Here is a 24,672-nt window from a genome sequence, read left to right as displayed (position 1 = left end):
ATAAGTCCTCAACATACGAAGAGTCACTTAGTGGTCATTTGAAGCTATGACGGATCCTCCAAAATCTACTTAACTACCCGGCTCCACTCTCCTTCCCTCCTGTGTTCTCGTGACTGCCTTTTGGTTGCTTGTCAACTGGCCAACATGTATGGCTGTTTGCAGGGCCTTGTGTTTACAGGATTGGAAATTATGTTCCCCCCCCCCCCCCCCAGAAACCGGCATTTCGTTCTGATGCCTGAACAAATATAACCCCCCACCCCATAACGAACACTTATAGACCTTTGTAAAAAAAAAAGTTCATAAAATCAGATCCAATACCCAGCGACCTGCTTTACAACAATCATAACTCATGGCTGTAATTGCGGGACTTAATTAGGGTCCTAACTCAAGGACTACCTGTGCAAAATGAGCCTTTAATAACATTTGGTGTATTTGTGCCTGCCTCCCTCTTCATTTCCTCCCTTGTGCCATATTCTGCATTATTTAGATTAGATTAACAGAGTTGGAAGGGACCTTGTAGGTCATCTAGTCCAGCACACACACACCCCCAAGCAAGAGACTCTGCACCATTTCTGACAGATGACAGTCCTGTCTCTTCTTGAAAACCTCCAGAAGCTCCAACAAATTCCAAAGGCAAGGTGGTGTTTTTTTTTTTTTACAAAGAGGTTTGGTTCTGGAACAGGAAAACTTGCATTTTTTGTTTCACCCACTTACTGGATTGAGGGCATACACTAAATCAGACACTTGGGATTTGAGGACCCTATCCACCACATCACAGACAAGATCCTCCAGACGGTTCAGCAGGTCTTCATAGCTCATGAAAGGGCATTCTGCTTCAATGTGCGTATATCTGGAAGAAGAAACCAGTGACCATGAGAAGAAGGCTGGGAACCACCATTCAATTCCACATCCCTTCCAGGTATACCCCTAACCACTGAATGCACCTTTACAAACACATCTGGAGAAATCATTACTCCACTTAGATTTGGACTGGATTATGTGTCTGCACACATCAGTTAACCATTTTTGGAAGAGTGGCAGAATGAAAGGATGGGAGGGAGGATAGATTTCCATCCACCCATTCATCCACCCATCCACCCATCTATCTCTGTGTCTATTTCTATCCATCTACCCAGCCACTCACCTTCCTACACATCCATTCCTCTGTGCCTGTCCACCTGCCAGCCTGCCTGCCTGTCTGTTTCTTATCTATCTATCTATCTATCTATCTATCTATCTATCTATCTATCTATCATCTATCTATCTATCTATCTATCTATCTATCTATCTATCTATCTATCCATCCATCCATCCATCCATCCATCCATCCATCCATCCATCCATCTACCCAAACAGGAGACCCTACACCATTTCTGACAAATGGCAGTCCAATCTCTTCTTGAAAGCCACAAGTGATGAAGCTCCCACAACTTCTGAGGGCAACTTATGTTCCATTGGATGATTGTTCTCACTGTCAGAAAGTTCCTCCTTATTTCTAGGTTGAATCTCTCCATGGTCAGTTTCCATCCCTTATTCCTTGCCTGGCTTTCAGGTGCTTTGGAAAATAGCTTGACCCCCTCCTCTCTGTGGCAGCCCCTCAAATATTGGAACACTGCTATCTTGTCTCCCCTAGTCCTTCTCTTCACTAGACTAGCCATGCCCAGTTCCTAAAACCGTTCATCATAAGTAAGTAAGTAAGTAACTAAGTAAGATCTTTATTACGGTCAAAGACTAGCAATGTACATTTGTCTTTACACTATTAAAAATACTAACATTAAAATATAATTTAAAGTATTTACATTAAAAGTGGATAATAACATTATGGTCCAAAGATTGTTAAAGGTATGTCCAGATAATTGGTACAAGATGGTACTATACTGTAGCCAATTTTTTTCTTATGGACATTGCAGCAGCACAGAACTTTGCCACTGCATACGTGGTAACCGGGTTAGTGTCCTGGAGGAGAAAGCCTAGATAAAAATGGTCTGCCCTCCCTGGCAATCTCTCTAAGGGGAGAATATATGCAGACCTACAAGCTCTGTATAGCTCGCAGTATAATAGTACATGTGAATTATCTTCCACTTCTCCTTTACCACATATACAAACACGTTCGGCTATAGGTGTTCTCTTATACCTGCCCTGGAGGAGTGCTGAAGGAAGAATGTTAAATCTGGCTCTGAAGAAAGCTATTCTTTGTTTTGGAGAGATCAGGTCATTTAGATATCTTGCCGATTCCCACACACCCTGTTTGATTCTGTCCCTGCTGTGGAGAGGCAACCTATTTACTTCTTGGAACTCCATATCCCTCATTCTATTGATTACTACTTGCTTTGCTTGCTCAAAGCCTAGGGACATTAAGAATAATGGTGAAAACCCATAAGAGCCCAGCTTGTGATCAATTGCTTGTTTCCAGGGGAAGGGAAATTGTCAGTCAACACTAGTGGGGACAGTCCCTCTGGAAAGAAACCGTTCCATCGTATGTTTTAGCCTCCAGTCCCCTAATCATCTTGGTTGCTTTTTTCTGCACTCTAGAGTTTTGCACTCACTCAAATGGAAAACTGTCCTCTCCAAAACAGTCAGTGAGTTGAAGTCCGCACATTTTAAAAGTTGCTAAGGTCGAGAAAAAAGTGAAATAGGCACTTACTCAGAGAGGTGCCTGCGTGTCCTTGACTGCTCTGCTCGGTAGGACTGGGCAATGCAGAAAGTGTCCCCCAAGGCTGGGATGCAGGTCTCCAAATATAGCTGGGACGACTGTGTCAGATAAGCTTCCTCGCCAAAATAATCCATTTTGAAGAGGGTTGATCCTCCTTCCACCTGCGTTTGAACCAGGGTTGGTGGGGTGATCTAAAGAGAAAAGAAGACATTGGACAGGACACTGAGATAGGAAAACTACACCTGTTGGGGACTTTACCAATAGAAAACCAAATAGCCAGAAATGTCCCAAAGGTGCTTCTTCAGGAGGCAACTGGATTTTCTCAGGTTTTTTTCCCCTTTTGAAGATGTTTCGCTTCTCATGGAAGAAGCTTCTTCAGCTTCTTGCAGACAGCTGGTTGTTTGCATCCTTTTATTTTTTTTAATTATTTTTTTTTTCAAAACAAACACAACACATAAAATCTTCCTTCCTTACATACTGTAGAAAGTGTATCAGTTGGTTACAAAAGGCTTTCGTGCATCTCTTCCACAGTCATCAAGCATAATTCATATTAACTCAAGTATTTTAACTCAAATATTTATACATGTTACCCTTACACCTCCATTTTTATTTGACTATAATTATTTAAACGTCCTTACATCATAAAATTTACCCAAATTGAATACATAACCACATACTGGCAAGAGCCAAGGTGGCGCAGTGGTTAAATGCAGCACTGCAGGCTACTGCTAGATCAGCAGGTCAGCGGTTCAAATCTCACCGGCTCAGGGTTGACTCAGCCTTCCATCCTTCCGAGGTGGGTAAAATGAGGACCCAGATTGTTGGGGGCAATATGCTGACTCTCTGTAAACCGCTTAGAGAGGCCTGAAAGGCCTATGAAGCGGTATATAAGTCTACTGCTATTGCTATTGCTGCTATTGCTTAGAGAGGCCTGAAAGGCCTATGAAGCGGTATATAAGTCTACTGCTATTGCTATTGCTATTGCTATTTCATTTAATATTTCTAAAGTCCTCCAATAGCACTGAATCCTTATGTCCTATTCTAGCCAAATATCCATAATATTTAATAACAGACTTTTCTAATCCTCCTTTCCAAATCGCTGTTGGCAATTTTCATCTAGTTTCCTTATATTATACTCATACGTACATATACATTATCTACATATACATCTACACACACACACACGTTGTCATCAGTATCCCTCCTTTATTTGACGATATCCTGTATCATAACATTTTCCCCCTAATAATCAAAACTTAATTGTATCTAACTTAATTCTTTTTTATTAACTTTTGTATATAATCCAAAAGGATTTCTAATCTTCCTTTCATGGGTACCATTCAATATTCATATCCAATTATTACTTATCATAACACTACACGTTGTATACATTATTATCATTATCAATTATTTATTTAATTATATCTATTATTACTAAATTTCACTAAGTTTAACTAGTTTTAAGTTATATTCTTCCATCTATCAACCTGTATCTTTCCAATAAGAAAACAATCTTATATCTTCTGCCATAGTATTTTAACTCAGATATTTATACATGTTACCCTTATACCTCCATTTTTATTTGACTATAATTCTTTAAATGGCCTTCATCATAAAAATATACCAAGATATAATACATAACCACATACTGGCATTTCATTTAATATTTCTAAAGTCCTCCAATAGCACTGAATCCTTATGTCCTATTCTAGCTAAACATCCATAATATTTAGTAACAAACTTTTCTAATCCTCCTTTCCAGATCACTGCTAGCAATTTTCATCTAGTTTCCTTATATTATACTCATATATATGTATATAGGTTGTCCCTCCTTTATTTGACTATATCCTGTATTTGCATCCTTTTAGAGGGTCGTTGAAGTACTTGGAGGTTTATCTGTGTCCTCAGGGTCACTTGAGTGGTGCTCTTGGTTCCTGTAGTCTCCAATTTTTCCTCTGGAAATCCATTCCTACTCCCACACCATTCAAAGGGTGCTCATCCCAAACTGTGTAGCTAAAAGTCTGTAGAGATTCTCAGTCATCCAGGTCAAGCTTGTCCCCAAAGGTGCTTTTTCAGGAGGCAACTGGACTTTCTGTTTTTTTTTCTTTTGAAGACCTTTCACATCTCACCCAAGAAGCTTCCTGAGCTGCATTTTCCCCCCTCTGGAAATCCGTTCCTACTCCCACACCATTCAAAGGGTGCTCATCCCAAATTGTATAGCTAAAAGTCCAGTTGCCCCCTGAAAAAACATCTTTGGGACAACCGTGACCTGGATGACTGATAAATAGCGAGAACACTTTCTTAAAGGGGGAGGGCAGCAGGGAAGAGAGGGAGAAATACTACAGCGGGGGTCGCCAAGCAGCGGGCCATGTGAGGCGCTGGCTGGTAGATACACATATATGTGCACATCCCCATTCGCACGAGCATCATAGCTGCATCATAGCTTGCGTGAGCATTGCAGGCACTCTTGACCCACTCGTGCAAGTGTCACGAGCACTTTCAGGCCCACTCGCGCATGCGTTGTGGATGCTCTCGGCCCCACTCGGGCAATCATCACAAGTACTTAAGGTGTCAGATGTGTGTGCATAATTGGCACTCTCAGCCCTAACTAGGGTGCTCTTGGCCCCACTAGTGGAGCGACGAGCACTTGAGCACGCGCACATGCGCATGCCCTACCCTCCCACAAAACAATCCCCTCCCCCACCTCCGGGCCCCCAACCTGGAAAGGTTGGGGAACCCTGCTCTAGAGTATTTTGACATGATGCTCTCATCAACTTGCAAAAGCTTCTTTTACTACACGGAATAATATGAGACAGCAAGGATTTGGGGCTTAAGAGCCACAAAGCAAGAGGCATACTGTTGTGGCCCATCGGCCTCTCCAGCAGCCGAATCAGAGGAGGAGGAGGCAGCGTAGGAGTCAGAGTGGTCAGCATCAAAGCAACCTGAGAGCTCCAAGGAAGAAGAGGAAATGAAGCTATAGCAATAGCAATAGCAGTTAGACTTATATACCGCTTCATAGGGCTTTCAGCCCTCTCTAAGCGGTTTACAGAGTCAGCATATTGCCCCCAACAACAATCCGGGTCCTCATTTTACCCACCTCGGAAGGATGGAAGGCTGAGTCAACCCTGAGCCGCTGAGATTTGAACAGCCGAACTGCAGTCAGCTGAAGTAGCCTGCAGTGCTGCATTTAACCACTGCGCCACCTCGGCTCTTATAAGCTGGCAGAGAGAGACAGTGGCGGAGCCTGCGCCATCCGTCAGCCCTCAGATGGAGAGTCAACAGCTCCCAGGTCTGGATGTGGCTGAGGAGGAACAGCTGGGTCCAGTGCCTGGCACGTGGATGCGCAGAAGGCAGAGGAAAGGAGAGTAGTAGAAATCTATGGGCTGGTCCTTGGGAAGGAAGAGCCATCGCTGCTAGCGAAACTCCACCCTAGCTCTGTGGATAAAAGGCAGGGGGCATAGATGTGATAGACAACTGTTGTGGCCCAGCAGGAGCTGTTGGAGCTGCCACCAGACTCCGATAGAGAGGGGCCCTATGAATTGGCTCTGGAGGATGTGGAGGACCCTGGACAGGGGTCCGACTCCGAGCAGGGCGCAGAGAGGCTGGTTGGCCACCAGGAGGCACCTGAGCCTTGGACCAGTGGGGAGGAGACAAGGGAGTGTGCTCCTGACATCAGCAGTGAGTTGTTCCTGGATGCCCGGCACCGAAGAGCTAATAGGCGTCAGGAACAGTTGCGCAAGTACAGGAAGTAATTGCACTCAGCTGGTGGTAATTAGGCTCCTCTCCAGACTATAAAAAGACTGCTTGTGCACACGCCCTTTTGCAGAAGTCAACGCAGGAACTAATGTCGGAGAACATTATTGTGAGCTTGGTAGGCTGGATTGCTGCCACGGCTTATCTGGGTTGGATTGCTGCCAAGGCTTATCTGTGCCGGTTTGCTGCCAAGGACCTGTCTGTCTGTTAATTCCGTAACTTATCTTTGGCTCGGAGTGTGTGTTGGTGTGGGACAAGGGGGGTCAGAACAAACAACTATTCATCTCCCTGCCGGACAGACTTGTTAGCCTGCGGTGAGAGAGAAACTTTTGGCTGGGGCTCCTGGCGCTCCTAATAAAGGAATCATTGATTTAACTACAGAGGGTTTGCCATGAACAGATACTTACTTCATAATATCCGCGGTCAAAGAAGTGGTCTCGGAAGCACTGGATGACGGTGGAGCGCACCTTTAAGATTCTGCTCAAGGTTTCCCCTCGGATCATCATGTGCCGGTTGTTGAGCTGCACATCCACATCTGACTCTTCATTGACCAGGTTATCGGCTCCTCCGGCTGGAGCCAGACCAATGAGTTCCCAGTAGTCACAACTCAGCTCGTGACCTCCTGGAGCCTGTGGGAGTTTCAGATTTTTAGAGACAGAAGTCGCCACCACAATAGCCCTCACTTAGCACTATCTGAAACTCACTGCTATTAGAAAGGCGTGGTATCAATTAAAGGTACTGTATTTTACGGAGTATAAGACGCACCTTCCCCCCCCTAAAAGAGGGTGAAAATTTGGGTGCATCTTATACAACAAATGTAGCTCCACCCACCCACCGGTCTCCACTCTTTGGCCTCTGCCTCCCAGCAATTTACCTCCTTGCAGCAAACGGAGAAAATGGGGCTTGTGCAGGCGGTAATAGGCTATGGCAATCCCTACAGCCTGAAAGCTGATGATCAGGAGCCCCTGCTTAAATTGAAATGGAAATTGAAACTTGCTGTTTGCTACAAGAAGGCAAATTGTTGGGAGGCAGAGGCAGATTTTTTCCCCCTTCTAATCAGGCTAAACTGAAAACTGGCTGTTTGCCGCAAGGAGGTAAGTCAATAACTATACATGCCTGTAGAATGTTCAAATTATTGGACTTGTTTTTTAAAGACTGCTTTATTATTGTTCTAGACAACTTAACAAAATGAAGAAGCTTTTTTAAATTAAATGCTTGATCTGAAGAGGCCCAGTGCTATTGTATCTCCTTTTAAATAGCAGAGAATAACTATACTTCCAGAAAGCTACATCAATTTCAACAGGATCTGTGCAAGTATAGTCTGAAATGTAACACTACAAACAGTCTATATTGTCTGTACTGTTTGCTGTTTGTTGCAAGGAGGCAAATTGCTGGGAGGCAGAGGGAGATTTTTATTTTCTTGTGCAACTCAGGCTGTGCTGAAACTGTAACTGGCTGTTTGCTGTTTGCTGCAAGGAGGCAAGTCAATAACTATAAATGCTTATAGGATGTTCAAATTATTAGACTTATTTTTTAAAGACTGCTTTATTATTGTTCTAGACAACTTAACAAAATGAAGAAGCTTTTTTAAAATAAATACTTGATCTGAAGAGGCCCAGTGCTACTGTATCTTCTTTTAAATAGCAGAGAATAAGGTATACTTCCAGAAAGCCACATCAATTTCAACGGCATCTGTGCAAGTATAGTCTGAAATGTAACACCACAGTGTATATCTTCTGTACTGTTTGCTATTTGCTGCAAGGAGGCAAATTGCTGGGAGGCAGAGGCAGATTTTTTTTTCTCTTGTTTTCCTCCCCAAAAGCTAGATGCGTCTTATACTCTGAAAATTACAGTAGTCCTCGACATACAACAGTTCATTCAGTGACCATTCAAAGTTACAACAGCACTGAAGACTTGTGATCTTTTGCACACTTATGACAGTTGCCCCATGGTCATATGATCAAAATTCAGATGCTTGCCAGCTGACTCATATTTATGACGGTTGCAGTGTCCCTGGGTCATGGGATCCCACGTTGGGAGCTTCTGACAAGCAAAATCAATGCAGAAGCCAGGTTCACTTAGCAACCATGTTATTAACTTAACAATTGCAATGATTCACTTAACAACAGAGGCAAGAAAAGTCGTAAAATGGGCAAAACTCAATTAACAAATGTTTCACTTAGCAACAAAAATTTTGGTCACAAGTCAAGGACTAGCTGTTTTTCATTGAACCAAAGGAGACGGTCACTGATCTCTCCCTTCAGTGGATTTCACAGACAGTTTAAATTTTTACACGTACAATCAATGTAACTTTAAAGGGAAAAACTGTAAACAGAAAATCAAACCAGCTCAACAAAAGCTGAATAAACTCTTTGTCAAGAAAAAAAAATGAGAGCCAGTCACATAAGCCAGACCATTAATAAGTTAAAACTGACTTTTACTCAAAGTTAAAACAGCCCCTTCCCACTAGATCAGGGTTTGAGTTAAGCTGTAACACGGCTTGGTTTATTTTGACTTACCATATTTTTTTGGAGTATAAGGCGCACCAAGATTTTGAAGAGGCAATTTTTAAAAAAGTTTTTGCATCCTGCAGACCTCTCAAAAACAGCCCTTTTTCATAAAAAAAGGGGGGGGGCACGAATAGCCTTTAGCAGGCTTGTAGAGTGCTCCTGGGGGCTGGGGACAAAAACAAGCAAAAATGGGCCCCTTTTCCATGAAAACGGGCCAATTTTTTTTTTCCAAAAAAGGGCATGCATAGCCTTTAGGAGGCTTATAGAATGCTCCTGTGGCTTGGGGCGGGGGGAGCTAAAAACGGTCCGTTTTTTTGCTCATTTTTGCCCTCCCCGGCCCCCAGGAGCACTCTGGAAGCCTCCTAAAGGCTATGCACAGCCATTTTTTCAAAGTGGGTGGGGTTTCTGGAGGCTCAGTGTATAAGATGCACCCAGATTTTCACACTATTTTTTGATGGAAAAAGGTGCGTCTTATACTGCGAAAAATACAGTAAGTCATTCCATCAGCGAGAGAAAATTCCAAAAGTGAATATTTCCTGGGCATTAAAAAAATTCCACTCAAAAGGCCAACCTGCCAGAAAATATAAAGTCCTCAATTTCTGAACCTTACACACTAGTCTGCACATTTCTATTGTTCACTGATTGAATACAGAATAAAGAAGTAAAGAAGCATGGCGGGCAACTTTTGAGCAAACATAAAAGTCCTTAAAAATGTAAAAATAACATGCACTTACCTGCTTGCCATCAGGAACCAGACTGAGGGTGCCGTATACAGCAACACTGCTCTCAGTTGAAAGGACTACACCATTGTAACATTGACACTATGGGGAGAAATAAAAGAACATTCAGTCTCTGCAGTGGTGGGTTCCAAATCGACTCGCAACCAGTACACTGTGCAGGGGGCCAAGCGTCCTAGGTGGGCACACACGATGAGCATGCATGCGCATGTCACCGCCCTGCGACACCCAGCTGCTCAGCGGAGGTCGCGCAGGTGTTGCATGCTGTACAGGCATGCTCAATTGGCCCATTTGTTTAAAAAACAGGTAAGGAACGCGGGCAGGTGGGTGGGCCAAACGAGCTATCGTACCGGTATGGTGACCGCTGCTCTCTGTAACCACCAATACGGCCCTACTGGGCCGTACCTCCCGGAACCCACCACTGAGTCTCTGTCACCAGAGATTTAAAAAATAATAGCTTTGTGCCTTCAAGTCAGCCTTGACTCCTGGCAATTGCTAAGACAAGTCCTCTCAGTTTTCTTGGCAACGTTTTCGGAAGTTGTTTGACATTGTTTCTTCCTAAGGCTGATAGAAAGTGACTGGCCTAAGGCAGGAGTGTCAAACACAAGGCCGAGCATGTGTTTGTTGTGGCCCGCCAGAGGCCAGCAGAGCTAGCAGCAGAGTCGGACTGTGAGGAGGTTGGGGAGGAGCGCGGGCTGGTCCTGGAGGCTGGGGAAGGCTCGGATGAGGACTCTGCATTGGAGGCAGAGATGGGGCCGAGGCCATCTGGCAGTGATCGGGTGCCTATGGAGCTAGACAGCAGTGAGATAGAGGAACAGCTAGAGCCTGTTCCCAGTGTGCGCATGCGCAGAGCTGCCAGAAGAAAAGAACAACTCAGAAATCAGGGTAGACTTGGTAGTAAAGTCACAGGTGGAAGGTGATTGGCCCCTCCCATAGGAAATAAAAGAGGAGTGAAACAGGAGTGGGGTTTTGCAGGAAACAATTCATTCGTTTGGTCGTTAGATTCGTTTCAATGGTATGAAGATCTGTCCGTGAATCTCAGAGACTCTGTGCCCAGTCTTTCTTTGCACAATGCCTCATTTGGAAAATATTTACATGGCAGCTTTCCAAGATAGATAAGGTCTGTAGTCATAAATATTCCTTTGAAAGACTGTTTGCCAGGCCTTGCTGAATGTGAGGAATTCACATTCATTTAATAAAAGGGGTTTTCTTGGGACCAGAACTCTGCCTTGTGCTTTTTGGGGAAGCCTAGGTCAGAACAGTGGTTGGAATTGGCCCACAGGGCCATCCTGGAAAACGTAAGGGGCCACCCCGCGTTGCTTAGGCCGGTCCACTGGTGTTGCTTTGACCCGATCTACCCAATGCAGAGTGGCTTCAATCTAGCCACACCTACCCAGTCAGCCACACGCAGTGAGTGGAGTCAATCTGGTCACACCCACCCAGTCGGCCATTCACGCCTGGCCCCCCAAGATCAACCACAGTCCTGATGTGGCCCTCAATGAAATTGAGTTTGACACCCTTGGCCTAAGGTTCATTAAACTAGACATACCCAGTTCCTGCAACCGTTTTTCATATGTTTTCGTCTCCAGTCCCCTAATCATCTTTCGTGCTCTTCTCTGCACTCTTTCTAGAGTCAAGGGTCTTGTAACTTGACAGCTTTAAGACTTGCATGCTTCAAATGCCAGAGTTTCTGAGCCAACATTTTGGTTGCTAAGCAAGAGCGTTGTTAAGTGAGTTTCACCACATTTTACAATTTGGCCACGCCCACCTAGTCACATGACTGCCAAGCCACTCCCACTCGGTCACATGGCTGGCAAGCCACTCCCACCCAGTCACATGGCCAGCAAGCCACTCCCACAAAGCAGACCACATCCTCAGAAGAGGTTCTAAAAAATTTTGAAACCCACCACTGGGCTGCATGATGAACATCTGGTTGGCCTTTGTGGCATAAGGATTGTAAGCCAAATAGCTTAGATCTGATCTCCGGGCTATGCCCTACAATGGCAAATAAAATGTTGTCACTTCAACCATGCTGTTTCGTGATATCCTCCCTATAACCCTGGAGGTTTTTCACAGCTCTTTTAGCAGGGACCTGAAAAGACAACTCCGCCTTCAGAAAACTTTTCCACCTTTCTTTCACCACGTGTTTGACTTTCAATTGATTTTAGGACTGCTAGAATAAAATTAACAGAAGTATGAACATTTTGCCGCACTTCAAAAAGGGGCTGAAAAGAGAACTTACCAGTTCATCCGACAAGACGCACTGAAGGAAGCCTGTGCCATCTCTTAAGACAATAAACATCAGGTTTTTCCCTACATATAACAAGAGAAAGAATATAAATGGTATAATCGTTTAATTTCTGCGTTAGTGAAAAACTCTTTCCATTCCCACCCATCATTTCAAAACTCGTTCTACTGAAAGCCTTCAGAAGTAGATAAATACTTTTGGCAGAAGCTGAAAGAAAATCTGCTGGCATCCTAACAACTAGTCTAGGGGGTAAAAAGCTTTAATGGGTGGCAAACACATTACCATTTTTTAAAAAGGAATTGAATTGGAACTTTAAGGATCGTTTTGCCTTGGACTCTGATTTAATTCTACATGATACTTGGAACGCTGACACTCTGCTTGTTGGAAGCTAGCTGTGAAGGTCACAAACGGTGATCATGTGACCATGGGGTGTGCATCCGTCATAAACGTGTGCCAATTGCCACTTGCCCTAATCACAATTATATGATTGTGGGGACACTACAACGGACGGAACGTCAAAGTCCCCAGTTCCAGTGCCATCATAACTTCAAGTGGTTGCTGAACAAATGACTGGTAAATGAGAACTACATGATAGATGTTTGTGATTGTACTGATAGGTTTAGTTTTTCTGAAAAAAGTTGTATTTCTTGCCATGTGGCTGAGTAGACTATTTAATATCTATCTCCAATTTATGGGGATGCGGTGGCTCAGTGGCTAATACGCTGAGCTTGTTGATGAGAAAGATCGGCAGTTTGGCGGTTCGAATCCCTAGCGCTGTGCAACAGAATGAGCTCCCGTTACTTGTCCCAGCCGGCTGGGGTCCTCCGGGATTGTGCGGCCTATAAATCTAATAAATTAAATTAAATTAAATTAAATTAAATTCTGCCAACCTAGCAGTTTGAAAGCACGTAAAAAAAAATGCAAGTAGAAAAATAGGAACCATCTTTGGTGGGAAGGCAACAGCGTTCCGTGCGCCTTTGGCGTTTAGTCATTCCAGCCACATGACCACCGAGACGTCTTTGGACAGCGCTGGCTCTTCGGCTTTGAAACGGAGATGAGCACCGCCCCTTAGTCAGGAACGACCAGCACATATGTACGAGGGGACCCTTTACCTTTATTATCTCCAATTTATATTCCATCACATCTGCAGCCCATAGGAAAGCTAACGGGGCAAGCCAACATCACTTTCCTATTTGAGAGTCTGTGATGCTTGCAAGCATCAAAACCTCTTCTGGAACATGGGTGTCAAACTTGCCGCATCATGTTGCCGTCACGCAGCGTTTTTCCCATTCGCGGAGCTGGGGTGGGTATGGCCAGCACATGACGCATCCAGCCCAGCAGGCACCAGTTTGACACCCATGTTCTGGAAGAACCCTTCCACTGGGCTAGATGGTACTCACCCTGCCTACGCAACCGATGGACCCAACCAAACACCTTTACTCTCTCTCCTCTGTAGGCTTCCAGGGTACGAATCTTCACCTGTAAAAAGACAGGTAATTTAACAGTTAAAGAGACAACCTGCTGATTCAGAAGAAATCAGAATCTTCTTAAAATCCATTCAGGATCTGGTGCTCCTGGTGTTTTCCTGACCAGAGGTTATTCAACAACTCCTGTTCAAAGCTTAGCACGCTGATGCTTCAACTGCTACTTGCCCTAAACCGTGACCCGTCAAAACCGCGGTAGACAAAAGCGCGCTCGACGAAAGCGCGTACCTGACGTCATCAGCAGCGTGATGAAAAAAATTAAAAAATAAATTAAATTAAAATTAAATTAAAGCAAGCCGATTCACATAAAGGTAAGGGTTAGGGTTAGGTTAAGGGTTAGGGTTAGGTTTAGGGTTACGTTAAGCGTTAGGGTTAGGTTTAGCGTTAGGTTAAGGGTTAGCGTTAGGTTTAGCGTTAGGTTAAGGGTTAGGTTTAGGGTTAGGATAAGGGTTAGGTTTGGGGGGGTTAGGGTAAGGTTTTCGCTTTAATTTTAAATTTACCGCTCACAGTGCGATGTTTTCATCGCGCTGTGATGACGTCACGTACGCGCTTTCGTCGAGCGCGCTTTTGTCTACCGCGGTTTTGTGGTGGAACCGCCCTAAACAAGAATCGGCTGATTTTTCTCATTAATTACACAGGCTAACTACACAGGCAGGCACAATAACAGCCATTAGCGACATGTGTGCAAAAATCCCATTGGTATGGAAATCCATTTGGGGTTTAGGCCTCCATGAAATCACAGAGAAAAATCAAAGTGACAAAAAGTTCAGAAAGGTGCACAATAGTTAGGGGGATGTGAACATGACCCTCAACTGTCTTCTTTATCATTAATAGAGATATGGGCTTTCCTGCGCATCTGATAGGCATCAGGAATTTCTACAGTACAACTGGAACATCTTCTGGAGTGGTGGGTGCGGTGGCCTAGAGCAGTGTTTTTCAACCTTTTTTGTGCAAAGGCACACTTTTTTCATGAAAAAAATCACGAGGCACACCACCATTAGAAAATGTTAAAAAAAATTAACTCTGTGCCTATATTGACTATATATAAAGTGTTTTTCCCACGGCACACCTTACACTATATCACGGCACACTAGTGTGCCGCGGCACAGTGGTTGAAAAACACTGGCCTAGAGGTGGAGCTCCCGCCTCACAATCAGGAGGCTGTGAGTTCAATCCTAGATAAGAGGCAGATATTTCTCTCTCTGGGCGCAACGAGAATATGTCTGCTGAACAAAACTCCGCATTGGCAACAAGAAGGGCATCTGGCCATTACAACACTCTGCTATCTCCATTCAGTTGCCCCAACTCCGCCCCGCAAGGGATTATGGGGTTGTTAAAAGATGATGATGAAGATGTTGAACTGGAACATCTTCTGATACACAATTCAATTCAATTTAATAAATTTGTATGCCGCCCAATCCCATAGGACTCTGGGCGGCTTACAATAAGATAAAAAATAAGAATTAAAAAAATAACATGAGATATAATTTAAAAAACAGCACACCATACATTCCATTTAAATGGGGCTGGACCTTGTTCAACAGCCCCAGGCCTGCCGGAACAGCCAGGTTTTAGTGGCTTTTCGGAAGGCCAAGAGAGTGGGAAGGGTCCTGCTCTCTATGGGTAGATTGTTCCACAGGGCCGGAGCAGCTACAGAGAAGGCCCTCCCCTGAGGAGCCGCCAGCCGGCATTGTCCGGTCGACGGCACCCGGAGAAGGCCCAACCTGTGAGATCTAATTGGTCGTTGGGAGGTATGTGGCAGGAGGCGGTCTCTCAGATATCCAGATCCTAAGCCATGTAGGGCTTTAAAAGTAATAACTAGCGCCTTGAAGCGCGTTCGGAGACCAATAGGAAGCCAGTGCAGCTCGCGGAGGATAGGTGTAACATGGGTGTACCTAGGTACACCCGATATCGCTCGTGCGGCTGCATTCTGGACCAACTGTAGTCTCCGAACACTTTTCAAGGGCAGCCCCATGTAGAGCGCATACGTGTGCGTATCCCTCCCACTTGGTTACAGAGAATCATCAGGGGGGGAAAAGCTGGATACTACCAAACCATCAATCTATTATTTTATATATTTATCACTCTATTACCGCGAAGGAGAACCTATGGCACATGTGCCAGAGGTGGCACGCAGCACCTTCTCTGATGATATGTGAGCCATCGCCCCTGTTCAGCGCCACTGACTATGCATGTGTGCCTCCAGCTGGTTTTCGGATTTCTGCCATGCATGCGCTGGGGGGAGGGCATGCGCGCGGGGGGCGCAGGCACGTGCAGGGGGTTTGGGGTGGGTGTGGGGTGGTCGCAAATGGGGCACACACATGGGGGGGCTGTATTGTATTTTGGGGGTCCGTGCACTTTGGGCACTTAGTCCAGAAAAGGTTAGCTATCACTGCTCTATCATTGGTCTTCATAAAAAAAACTGTTGCCACCCCCTATACACAAACAAACACACACACACTTTACTCCAGTTACAGAGGAAAAAATGGCTAAACTAGTAAATGGATTTTCTTAAATCTTCCGCAAGATCAGTTTGGCAGCTTCTGTGGCAGGAAGATGCAGCTAATACTGCACAAAACAGGAATTTGATACTGCCTCCCAATTACAGTATTCTGAGTAAATGTACACAAGATCCCTCCCGATCATCCAGCCATGCCATCAAAGTTAGATCATGTCATTTCCAAGGCATAGACACAATGTAGATTTTAATCCGTACTGAGTAATTGCCCGCATGCCAGCTCAGAATCTGTCAACAAGGACATCCATGTGGGGAAGAGTAAAAAAAAGAGAGAGGCACAAGATGGTGGCTGCATTTAAAAAGGATGAAGCTTCAATTGCAATTGACTTTTTAAATGTCATCCCTATGGTGGGCACTTTGATCTGGAAGGCTATTTACTTTCCCCAGTGGTGGGATTCAAATAATTTAACAACCGATTCTCTGCCCTAATGAGCATCTGGGTAGGTGGGGCTCGGTGGTCATGTGACTGGGTGGGCATGGCCAACTCAACATCACTCAGGTCGATGGGCGCTTCGCCTTAGCTGTTACAATGTAATAAGGGTTAACCAGAGAGGCAGTTTCTGGAAGGAAGGAAGGAAGGAAGGAAGGAAGGAAGGAAGGAAGGAAGGAAGGAAGGGGAAGTGAAGGGAAGAGAGGGAGGGAGGAAGGAAGGGGAGGAAGGAAAGAAGGGAAGGGAGGGAAGGGAAGGAAGGAAGGAAGGAAAGGAAGGAAGGAAGGAAGGGAGGGAAGGAAGGGAAGGGAAGGGAGGGAAGGGAAGGGAGGGAAGGAAGGAGGGAGGAAGGAAGGAAGGAAGGAAGGAAGGAAGGAAGGAAGGAAGGAAGGAAGGAAGGAAGGAAGGAAGGAAGATTTAAAGTATAAATGAGTGTCTAGCGTGATAGGGAAGAACATGAAGACAGACCGGGGCATGCAGATACCATGTTGCTTACCCTTCTGGGATCAAGCCAATTTCCACATATGTCACATATCATTTCCCCCAACATGTTGCAAGTTCACAATGTGCATTGTTTTTCTGAGGATGTTACTCACACATTTGGGCTCCGGGAGGCTGTGGTCTTTCTTAATGATAATTTTCTTTGCTTCCTCCAAGTTCTTCTCACGTCGCAACAAATCTTCTGCCTATAGATTAGGTTTGGGGATCTGATTAAAAAAAGTTGACCTAAAAGACCGGGGGGGAGGGGGGGGGTAGCATCTATAATATGTAGCTTATCCTAATGGGAGAACGAAGCCAATGTAACTTTACTCAAACAAAGTAGGCCTTATGTGTACCATTCAAATTCTGGACTTCAATTCCCAGGATTCTCTGATAGTCACGCTCACCAGAGAATTCTGGGAGCTGACAGTGTCAAGTGTGGGAAGTATAGCTTATTTATTTATTTGTCAAACATATACAAGATAACAAGAATAGATATGAACATAAACATGAACAAAGGAAAAATACAAATAAATGGGGACAGTAAGACAGGGATGGTGGGCACACCGGTGCGCTTATGCACGCCCCCTTTGCGGACTTCTTAAGAATGCTTAGCATGAAATGTAACTTAGCCATAGCAAGTTGGTTCTCACATTTATTATAACCCATAATGGATGGTTTGCACCTTACTGTGAGCCAAAACAAATCACATTATTGCTTCATTTTATGCTCGAACAAGTTGTGACAACTTGCCAAATATTTCCCTGCAAGTTTAATGAATAAGTGATTATTTAAACCTGACGCTGAATGGCCCAATTTTAACTATTTATTACACCATGGTGATTCTTGACAATTGCTTCCTTTTGTATGGTTACACTCCAGAACTCTGAGATATCTGCCAAGAGCTTTTGAAGATACATGCGAAGGTTCAAGATAAGAAGATAAACTGGGCTAACAATCTGAATGGTGATGACACTCCAGAAGGACTTATATATTATTCAGATCCACTGGTCTGGAATCCACTTGGATTCAGGTCTACTGGTCTGGAATGCTAGTTTATGCAAGGATCAGGAGATGACTGGGTTCCCCTTTCATATTAGATCATGGTTTGCTTATCTGGGCTTGATAAGGTTCACACAATACATTCAGTGAAAACAACTGCCAAGATCAGAGATTTCTAAACTTGGCAACTTTAAGACTTGTGGACTTCAACTCCCAGAATTCCTCAGCCAGCCATGCTGGCTAGGGAATTCTGGGAGTTAAAGTCCACAAAGTTGCCAGCTTTGGAGACCCCTGGCTTAAGGCAATGCTTCAACCCAGCTGATGCTTTGCAAGAACTCCTGTAGTGTAAGGTGATATGAAAATCTGGGAATTTGGATACTAATCTACAATGGTTCACTCCCACATTACTTGATGCCACGGAAGGTTCAAATTTATTTAAATCTCTCTCTCTTCTCTCCAAAGAACAAATTAAAAGAACATCTAGAAAACTTTCATTCTTGAGCATTGTAGAAGATAGTTGCCAACTTACCTCTTTCTTTTCTCTGGCTTCAGTCTTCTGCTGCTCTCTCTGCCACAGCTTTTTCACATTCTTGAGTTGGCTCTTGGAGATAGTTTCCCATCTCTAGGTAGATTAAGAGAGAAATTAGAATCACATGACTGATTTTTGAGCCAGACAAGACAAATCTTAAGCCACCATCCCATTTCTAACTTTGACAAGGAATCTCTTGGCTGTTACGTCGCAAAAGCTGGTATCAGCTAAAACCAGAATATGAACATTGATTCAGCCACAATTCCTTCTTATTTGCTGCCAAGACAATATGTATCATTCCTTATAATTACTTAGATGAATTATTAGGAATGATGCATATTATAATAAGGAATTATAATAATTCCTTGGAGGAATTGAGTCTGTCATCTGCACCTCTATAACTGTCTGGTTTGGCTTTGCAGCCAAACAAGACAGACACAGACTTCGATGGATAATTAGAACTGCAGAAAAAACACTTGCTACCAACTTGCCTTCCATTGAGGACCTGTACACTGCACGAGTCAAAAAGAGGGCTGTCAAAATATCTACAGACCCCTCACATTCTGGACATAAATTGTTTCAACTTCTACCCTCAAAATGACGCTATAGAGCACTGCACACCAGAACAACTAGACACAAGGACAGCTTTTCCACAAATGCAATCACTCTGCTAAACAACTAATTCCCACAACACTGTTAAACTATTTACTAAAACTGTACTACTGTTATTCTTCTCATCTTTCTTATTACCTATTTCCTTTTCTACTTATGCTATAACTGTGTTGCTAATACCCTTATGATTTATTTTGTTTTATTTAGTTTCCTAGTATGATTTTTATTGATTGCTTTTTTAGTATCCTATAACAATCACTAAGTGTTGTTCTCTATTCTATTCATGTTTCTCAACCGTGGCAACTTGAAACTTCAATTCCCAAGAACATGGCTGGCTGGAGAATTCTGGGAGTTGAAGTCCATATATTTTTAAATTGCCAAGGATGAGAAATACTGGCTTGTATAGTCACTAATGAACCGAGAAGTATCAAAGGTAAACTAGTCATCATCGTGAAGACAGCCATCATCATTCCAAATTCCTGGCTATGGGCAAACTCCTAAAATAAATGTTAATTAACAATGAGGACAAGACTTGCCCTCCTCGAACAACTCAATTTTCTTTTGGCTGAAACTTGGAAGAGGCCAAACTTTTCCGGTTATGGTTTTGCAGAACTGGAGCTAAGTCAAAATGGATCAGGATTGCACTCCAGGAATGCATTCCTCATTTGCATATAAGACACAGTGCAACTTCCAAAGTTTGGTTATTGGTGGCATCTAATTATTTACAAGCGTACGAAGGATTGCAAACCCAGACCCTCTTAAAAATGAAATGCTAATGAGCTGCACGCTCAGTAGAACAGGGGAAAACTTTGGGAAGAGATAAGAAAATGAAGACTGCAAGAGAGAGAGGAAAATATATTCCCCCCTGCCTATCCCAAGAAAACAATAATAGCCACATTCCACACTTCAACATGATGTAGTAAGACTCAGTTTTAATAATCAAAATAGTTTTTTTCATGAGTTCATTTAAGAACCCAATCATAAAACCATCTAAGCTGAGATCACAATTATATCTGGTGAATTTCAGAAATTTTGCTGTTGCTATTCAGTTGCTAAGTCGTGTTGACCTTATGGTCCATAGCACCCCGGGCTCCCCTATCCTTCACTGTCTACTGGAGTTAGCTGAAATTCATCTTTATTGCACTGATGGCACTATTTACTGAATTTTTCAGATTATAAGACGCACCTGACTATAAGACCCACCTACATTTAGAAGAGGAAAACAACAAAAAAGGGTTTTGTCCTCCGTGCGCCCCATTTTCTGCCCTTTGGGGTGGGGGCTTTTTTCTGCCCTTTTCCAGACTTTTTTCTACCCATTTTCGAGGGTTTTTTCGGCCCTTTTTAAGGCTTTTTTGGCCCATTTTTAAGGGCTTTTTTGGCCCATTTTTTCAAAAAAATGGGCCAAGAAAAGCCTCAAAGTGGGCCAAGAAAACCCTAAAAAAAGGTCCAAAAAGTCTTGAAAATGGGCCAAAAAAAGCCTCAAAAATGGGCCAAAAAGCCTCAAAAACAGGCCAAACAAAGCCTCGAAAACAGGCTGGAAAAAAAACCTCAAAAACAGGCTGATAAAGGCCAAAAATAGGCCCAAAATGGGGCATATGGAGGCCAGAAAATGGTTGGCGTATGGGTGGGACTTTGGCAATATTTGGTCTATAAGACCCAGACATTTTCACCCCCTTTTTGGAGACAAAAAAGTGTGTCTTATTAGTCTGAAAAATGTGGTAACTGTTTCATCCTTTGCCCTTTATTTTTCCTTTTGACTTCAGTCTTTCTCAACATCAGGGTCTTTTCCAATGAGTCCTCTCTTCTCCTTTGGTGACCAAAGTATTTGAGCTTCAGCACAGGTAGTCGTCGACTTACAACAGTTTGCTTAGTGACTGTTCAAAATTACAACGTCACTGAAAAAACTTATGACCATCATGGTCATGGGATTTACATTCAGATGCTTGGCAACTGCTTCATATTTATGACAGTTGCAATGTCCCAGGGTCATGTGATCCCCTTTGCGACTTTCTGACAAACAAAGTCAATGGAGAAGCCAGATTCACTCATCAACTGTGTTACTAAATTTAACCACTGTAGTGATTCACTTAACTGTGGCAGGAAAAGTTATAAAATGGGACAAAACTCACTTAACAAATTTCTCACTTAGCAATCTTGGGTTCAATTGTGGTTGTAAGTTGAGGACTACCTACATATATCTGTCTTTCCAAAGAACAATCAGGATTGACTTTCTTTAGTATCGACTGATTTGATCTTGAAGTCCAAGGGACTCCCAGGGTGATATCTGTGCTTTTTACTGTGCTGCCTAGGTTTGCCATAGCTTTTCATCCAAGAGCAAGAGGTTTTTTTTTTAATTTCATGGTTGCAGTGAGATCACAATTACCGTATTTTTCAGAGTTATAAAACATACCGGTGTATAAGACGCACCAAGATTTTGAAGAGGTGAATTTTTAAAAAAAAGGTTTTTGCACTCTACAGACCTCCCAAAAATGCCTGTTTTTCATGAAAACAGGACCAATTTTTTTTCAAAAAAAGGACACGCATAGCCTTTAGGAGGCTTGTAAAGTGTTCCTGGGGGCTGGGGGTGGGCAAAATTGAGCAAAAAATGGTCTGTTTTTCGCTCATTTCTGCTCTCCCCAGCCCCCAGGAGCACTCTGAAAACCTCCTAAAAGCTATGCACAACAATTTTGGTGAAGGGGGGGGGTGTCGGGGGGCCAAAAACACTGTATTCACTGTATAAGATGCACCCACATTTTCAGCCTGTTTTTTGAGGAGAAAAGATGTGTCTTATTCTCCTAAAAATACAGTACATCTGGGGAATTTTGGAAACTAGTGATATATATATTTATCCTCACTAATTTCTGAACTGCACACCAGTATTTTTTGGTGCGTCAGGAAATGATAATGAGTTGATTAACCAACCTGGTTTTCTTTTTGTGAGTCCACATAGATAGTAGGAAATGGCTCCTTTCCAGTAGACATAAAAGCCTTTGAAGTAATAAAAAAAAGACAATAAATTAATGGACAATTTTTAAAGGCGCATATTTCTAAAGTATTAACCATTTTCCTGGTTAACAGATATAATGTATTTCATTTTAGTAACTTTAAAAAAAATCCTAAATTCTGGATTAAAAGATGAATAATTGGTACCTAAAAAATTACCTAAATCAGTGATGGCTACTCTTTTTGGTCGAGGTGTGCCAAAAGCATGGGGAGTCACACACCCGTGTACCCATTCCCATAACACAATGGCCCACCCGTACATGCATGCACACACACACACACACACGGCACATGCACATAGGCCTCACTGAAGTCTCCGGAGGGCGAAAAACAGCCCAATGTGCAAACCAGAAGTTAGTTCCTGAACTTCCGGTTTGCGCATTGGGTGGTTTTTTGCCCTCCGGAGGCTGAAAATCAGCTGGCACCTGCGGTGGAGCTGACAGGGCAATGCCTTGCGTGCCCTCAGAAATGGCCCCGTGTGCCACAGGTTCGCCATCATGGACCTATATGCTTCAAAAATACTCAAAAGTTACCTGCAAAGCTGTTTTGAAAGGTTTCTCCTGTGTCCCATCACCAGTGCTGTCACATCCTTCTCGATCAGATACATAAACCTCTCCTGCGGATACAAACAAAATTAATCTTGGCTAAGCACAAAGTACACACACGTACACATATACACCTTGACAACATTGCTGAGCCCCTGCACGACTTGCACGACTTCATTTGATCTTACGGATTTCAGGTGTGCCAAAGCAACAAGCAATCTACTAAACCTCTCCAGATCAAGGAATTCAACTTTATCATCTATAGTATCAGCAGGCCTTTTCAATGGGTTATTGTAAGATCCAGCAGCATTTCGGGGGAGAAGGTTCTGGCTTAAATAGTCTGCCTATCTGACCCCAATGGATTCAAAGCTTTGTTACCTTCAGAAAATGAAAGGATCCATGAAGGCCATCAGGTCCAAAATCTCCTAAGTGCGGGAATCCACTTTAAGACATCTCTGGGGAGAGCTGTCCAGCCACTATTCAAAACCTTCCTACCAAGTGGACTTCACAAATTCACTGGGCAGCTTATTCCAATGACAAATTGCTCATCTTGCTTTTCCTAACTGCAACCGGAATATAATTCCCTGCACTATAAAACCTTTTTCTTTGCGGAGAGTCAGAATGTCTTCGATGACCGTGATGGCAAACCTATGGCACGCATACTCAAAGTGGCACGCGAAGTCATGTTGCCTGGCACTCGTGGTGTCGCCTGTTCCTGTTCCAGGTTTCTGCCGTGCATGCGATGATCAGCTGGCCTTTGTGTGGGGGGCAGTGCCGGAAACCGGAAGAGTTGGTCTTCCATTTTCCGGCATGATTATGTGTGCCAGCCAGCTATTTGACATGTGTGCATGCAAGGCAGTAACCCGAAGACTTGCTGGACGATGCACATGCGCATGCTGGAACCTGGAAGTACATTTTCTGGTGCGTGCATGCCTCCTAGGCAGCTCTTCTTGGTCGTGACCCGTCAAAACCGCGCTCGACTAAACCGCGCCCAATTAAACCGCGTTGCTGATGTCATCAACAGGGCGACAACAGCCAGCGCGGAGAAAGAAGGGCGCTTTAAATAGCGCTTTGAAAGCAAGCCGATTCAATTTAAGGTAAGGGTTAGGTTAAGGGTTAGGATTAGGTTTAGGGTTAGGTTTAGGATTAGGTTTAGGGGGGTTAGGTTTAGGTGTTAATTTTAAGTTTAGGGTTTACAGCGTGCTTCTGTCTCCACGCTGTTGTCGCCCTGTTGATGACGTCAGCGACGCGGTTTAGTCGGGCGCGGTTTAGTCGGGCGCGGTTTTGTGGGTGAACCCTTCTTGGTCATGGCCCAGATGAGTGCATGGTGAAGGTTCACCATCACTGTTCTATGAGATCAAGATCTCTTGATCTTCTTCCATGGACATTCCTCTTAAGTGCTTTAAAAACACTATCCAGTTTGGGGCACCGCCATTTAAAAGGACAGTGACAAACTGAAGCAAGATCTAAGAAGGATTACCAAGATGGGGTGCAGTAAAAGCCCTCAAACCCTAGTAGTAGTAACTTTTGTTCAAGCCCTTTGAGAAATAGTCAATAGATCTGGGTATATTTGGCCTAGAGACCTGTCCCATAGAATTGCCAAGGACCGAACATCTGTAGCGATGATTCTCAGTCACGCAAGGTTGTCCCCAAAGTGCTTTTTCAGGAGGCAACTGGACTTCCTTGCTTTTTCTTTGAAGATGTTTCACTTCTCATCCAAGAAGCTTCTTCAGCTCTGACTGAATAGTGGGGAATGGAAGGATTTATACTCCTTGCAGACAGCTGTCAGTGCTGAAGCCTCATCATCATCATCTGGCCTAGAGAAGAGATAACTGAAGAGAGATATGAGAGTTGTCTTCAAATGTCACGTAATAGGGGGAGAAGAGGGAGGGCCAATAATGTAGGGAAAGCAGCCAGGAGAAACTTTCTATTTAACGATTGCATCAGCCAATTGTCCTTCACTGAAAGTCTTCAGCCACAGCCAGAAATGCTGTAGAGGACCTGCACCCAGAAGGGGATTTGGACTAAATGACTTCTAAGATCCTTCCATTTTGTCTACCAAAGCAATGACCCATCATCAACACAAGGAACCAGGTAATAAGGAAACGTATTGCTAAAGCACCAGCCTATCTCAGCCAAGATGGGTTCCAGATTCAGTTTCCTTTCCC

At 43.7% G+C, this 24,672-nt stretch overlaps 1 protein-coding gene across 1 annotated transcript in view; it reads right to left on the bottom strand.

Annotated features, from left to right (window-relative positions):
* Positions 1-24,672, bottom strand: part of NARS1 (asparaginyl-tRNA synthetase 1) — a 32,970-nt gene that overhangs the window by 7,436 nt on the left and 862 nt on the right. Inside the window, exons 2-11 of the mRNA XM_032214069.1 lie at positions 22,493-22,575; positions 21,879-21,944; positions 18,345-18,437; positions 16,930-17,019; positions 13,302-13,380; positions 11,896-11,966; positions 9,651-9,737; positions 6,814-7,035; positions 2,645-2,844; positions 715-850 (exon numbers count right to left, since the gene is read on the bottom strand). Coding sequence (XP_032069960.1) covers positions 715-850; positions 2,645-2,844; positions 6,814-7,035; positions 9,651-9,737; positions 11,896-11,966; positions 13,302-13,380; positions 16,930-17,019; positions 18,345-18,437; positions 21,879-21,944; positions 22,493-22,575 — 1,127 coding nt within the window. The remainder of the gene's footprint in view (positions 1-714; positions 851-2,644; positions 2,845-6,813; positions 7,036-9,650; positions 9,738-11,895; positions 11,967-13,301; positions 13,381-16,929; positions 17,020-18,344; positions 18,438-21,878; positions 21,945-22,492; positions 22,576-24,672) is intronic.

Source organism: Thamnophis elegans, chromosome 3, assembly GCF_009769535.1.
Source record: "Thamnophis elegans isolate rThaEle1 chromosome 3, rThaEle1.pri, whole genome shotgun sequence".
Taxonomy (NCBI): domain Eukaryota; kingdom Metazoa; phylum Chordata; class Lepidosauria; order Squamata; family Colubridae; genus Thamnophis; species Thamnophis elegans.
The sequence above is the reverse complement of the archived record's forward strand: the minus strand, read 5'-3'. Positions and strand labels throughout refer to the sequence as shown.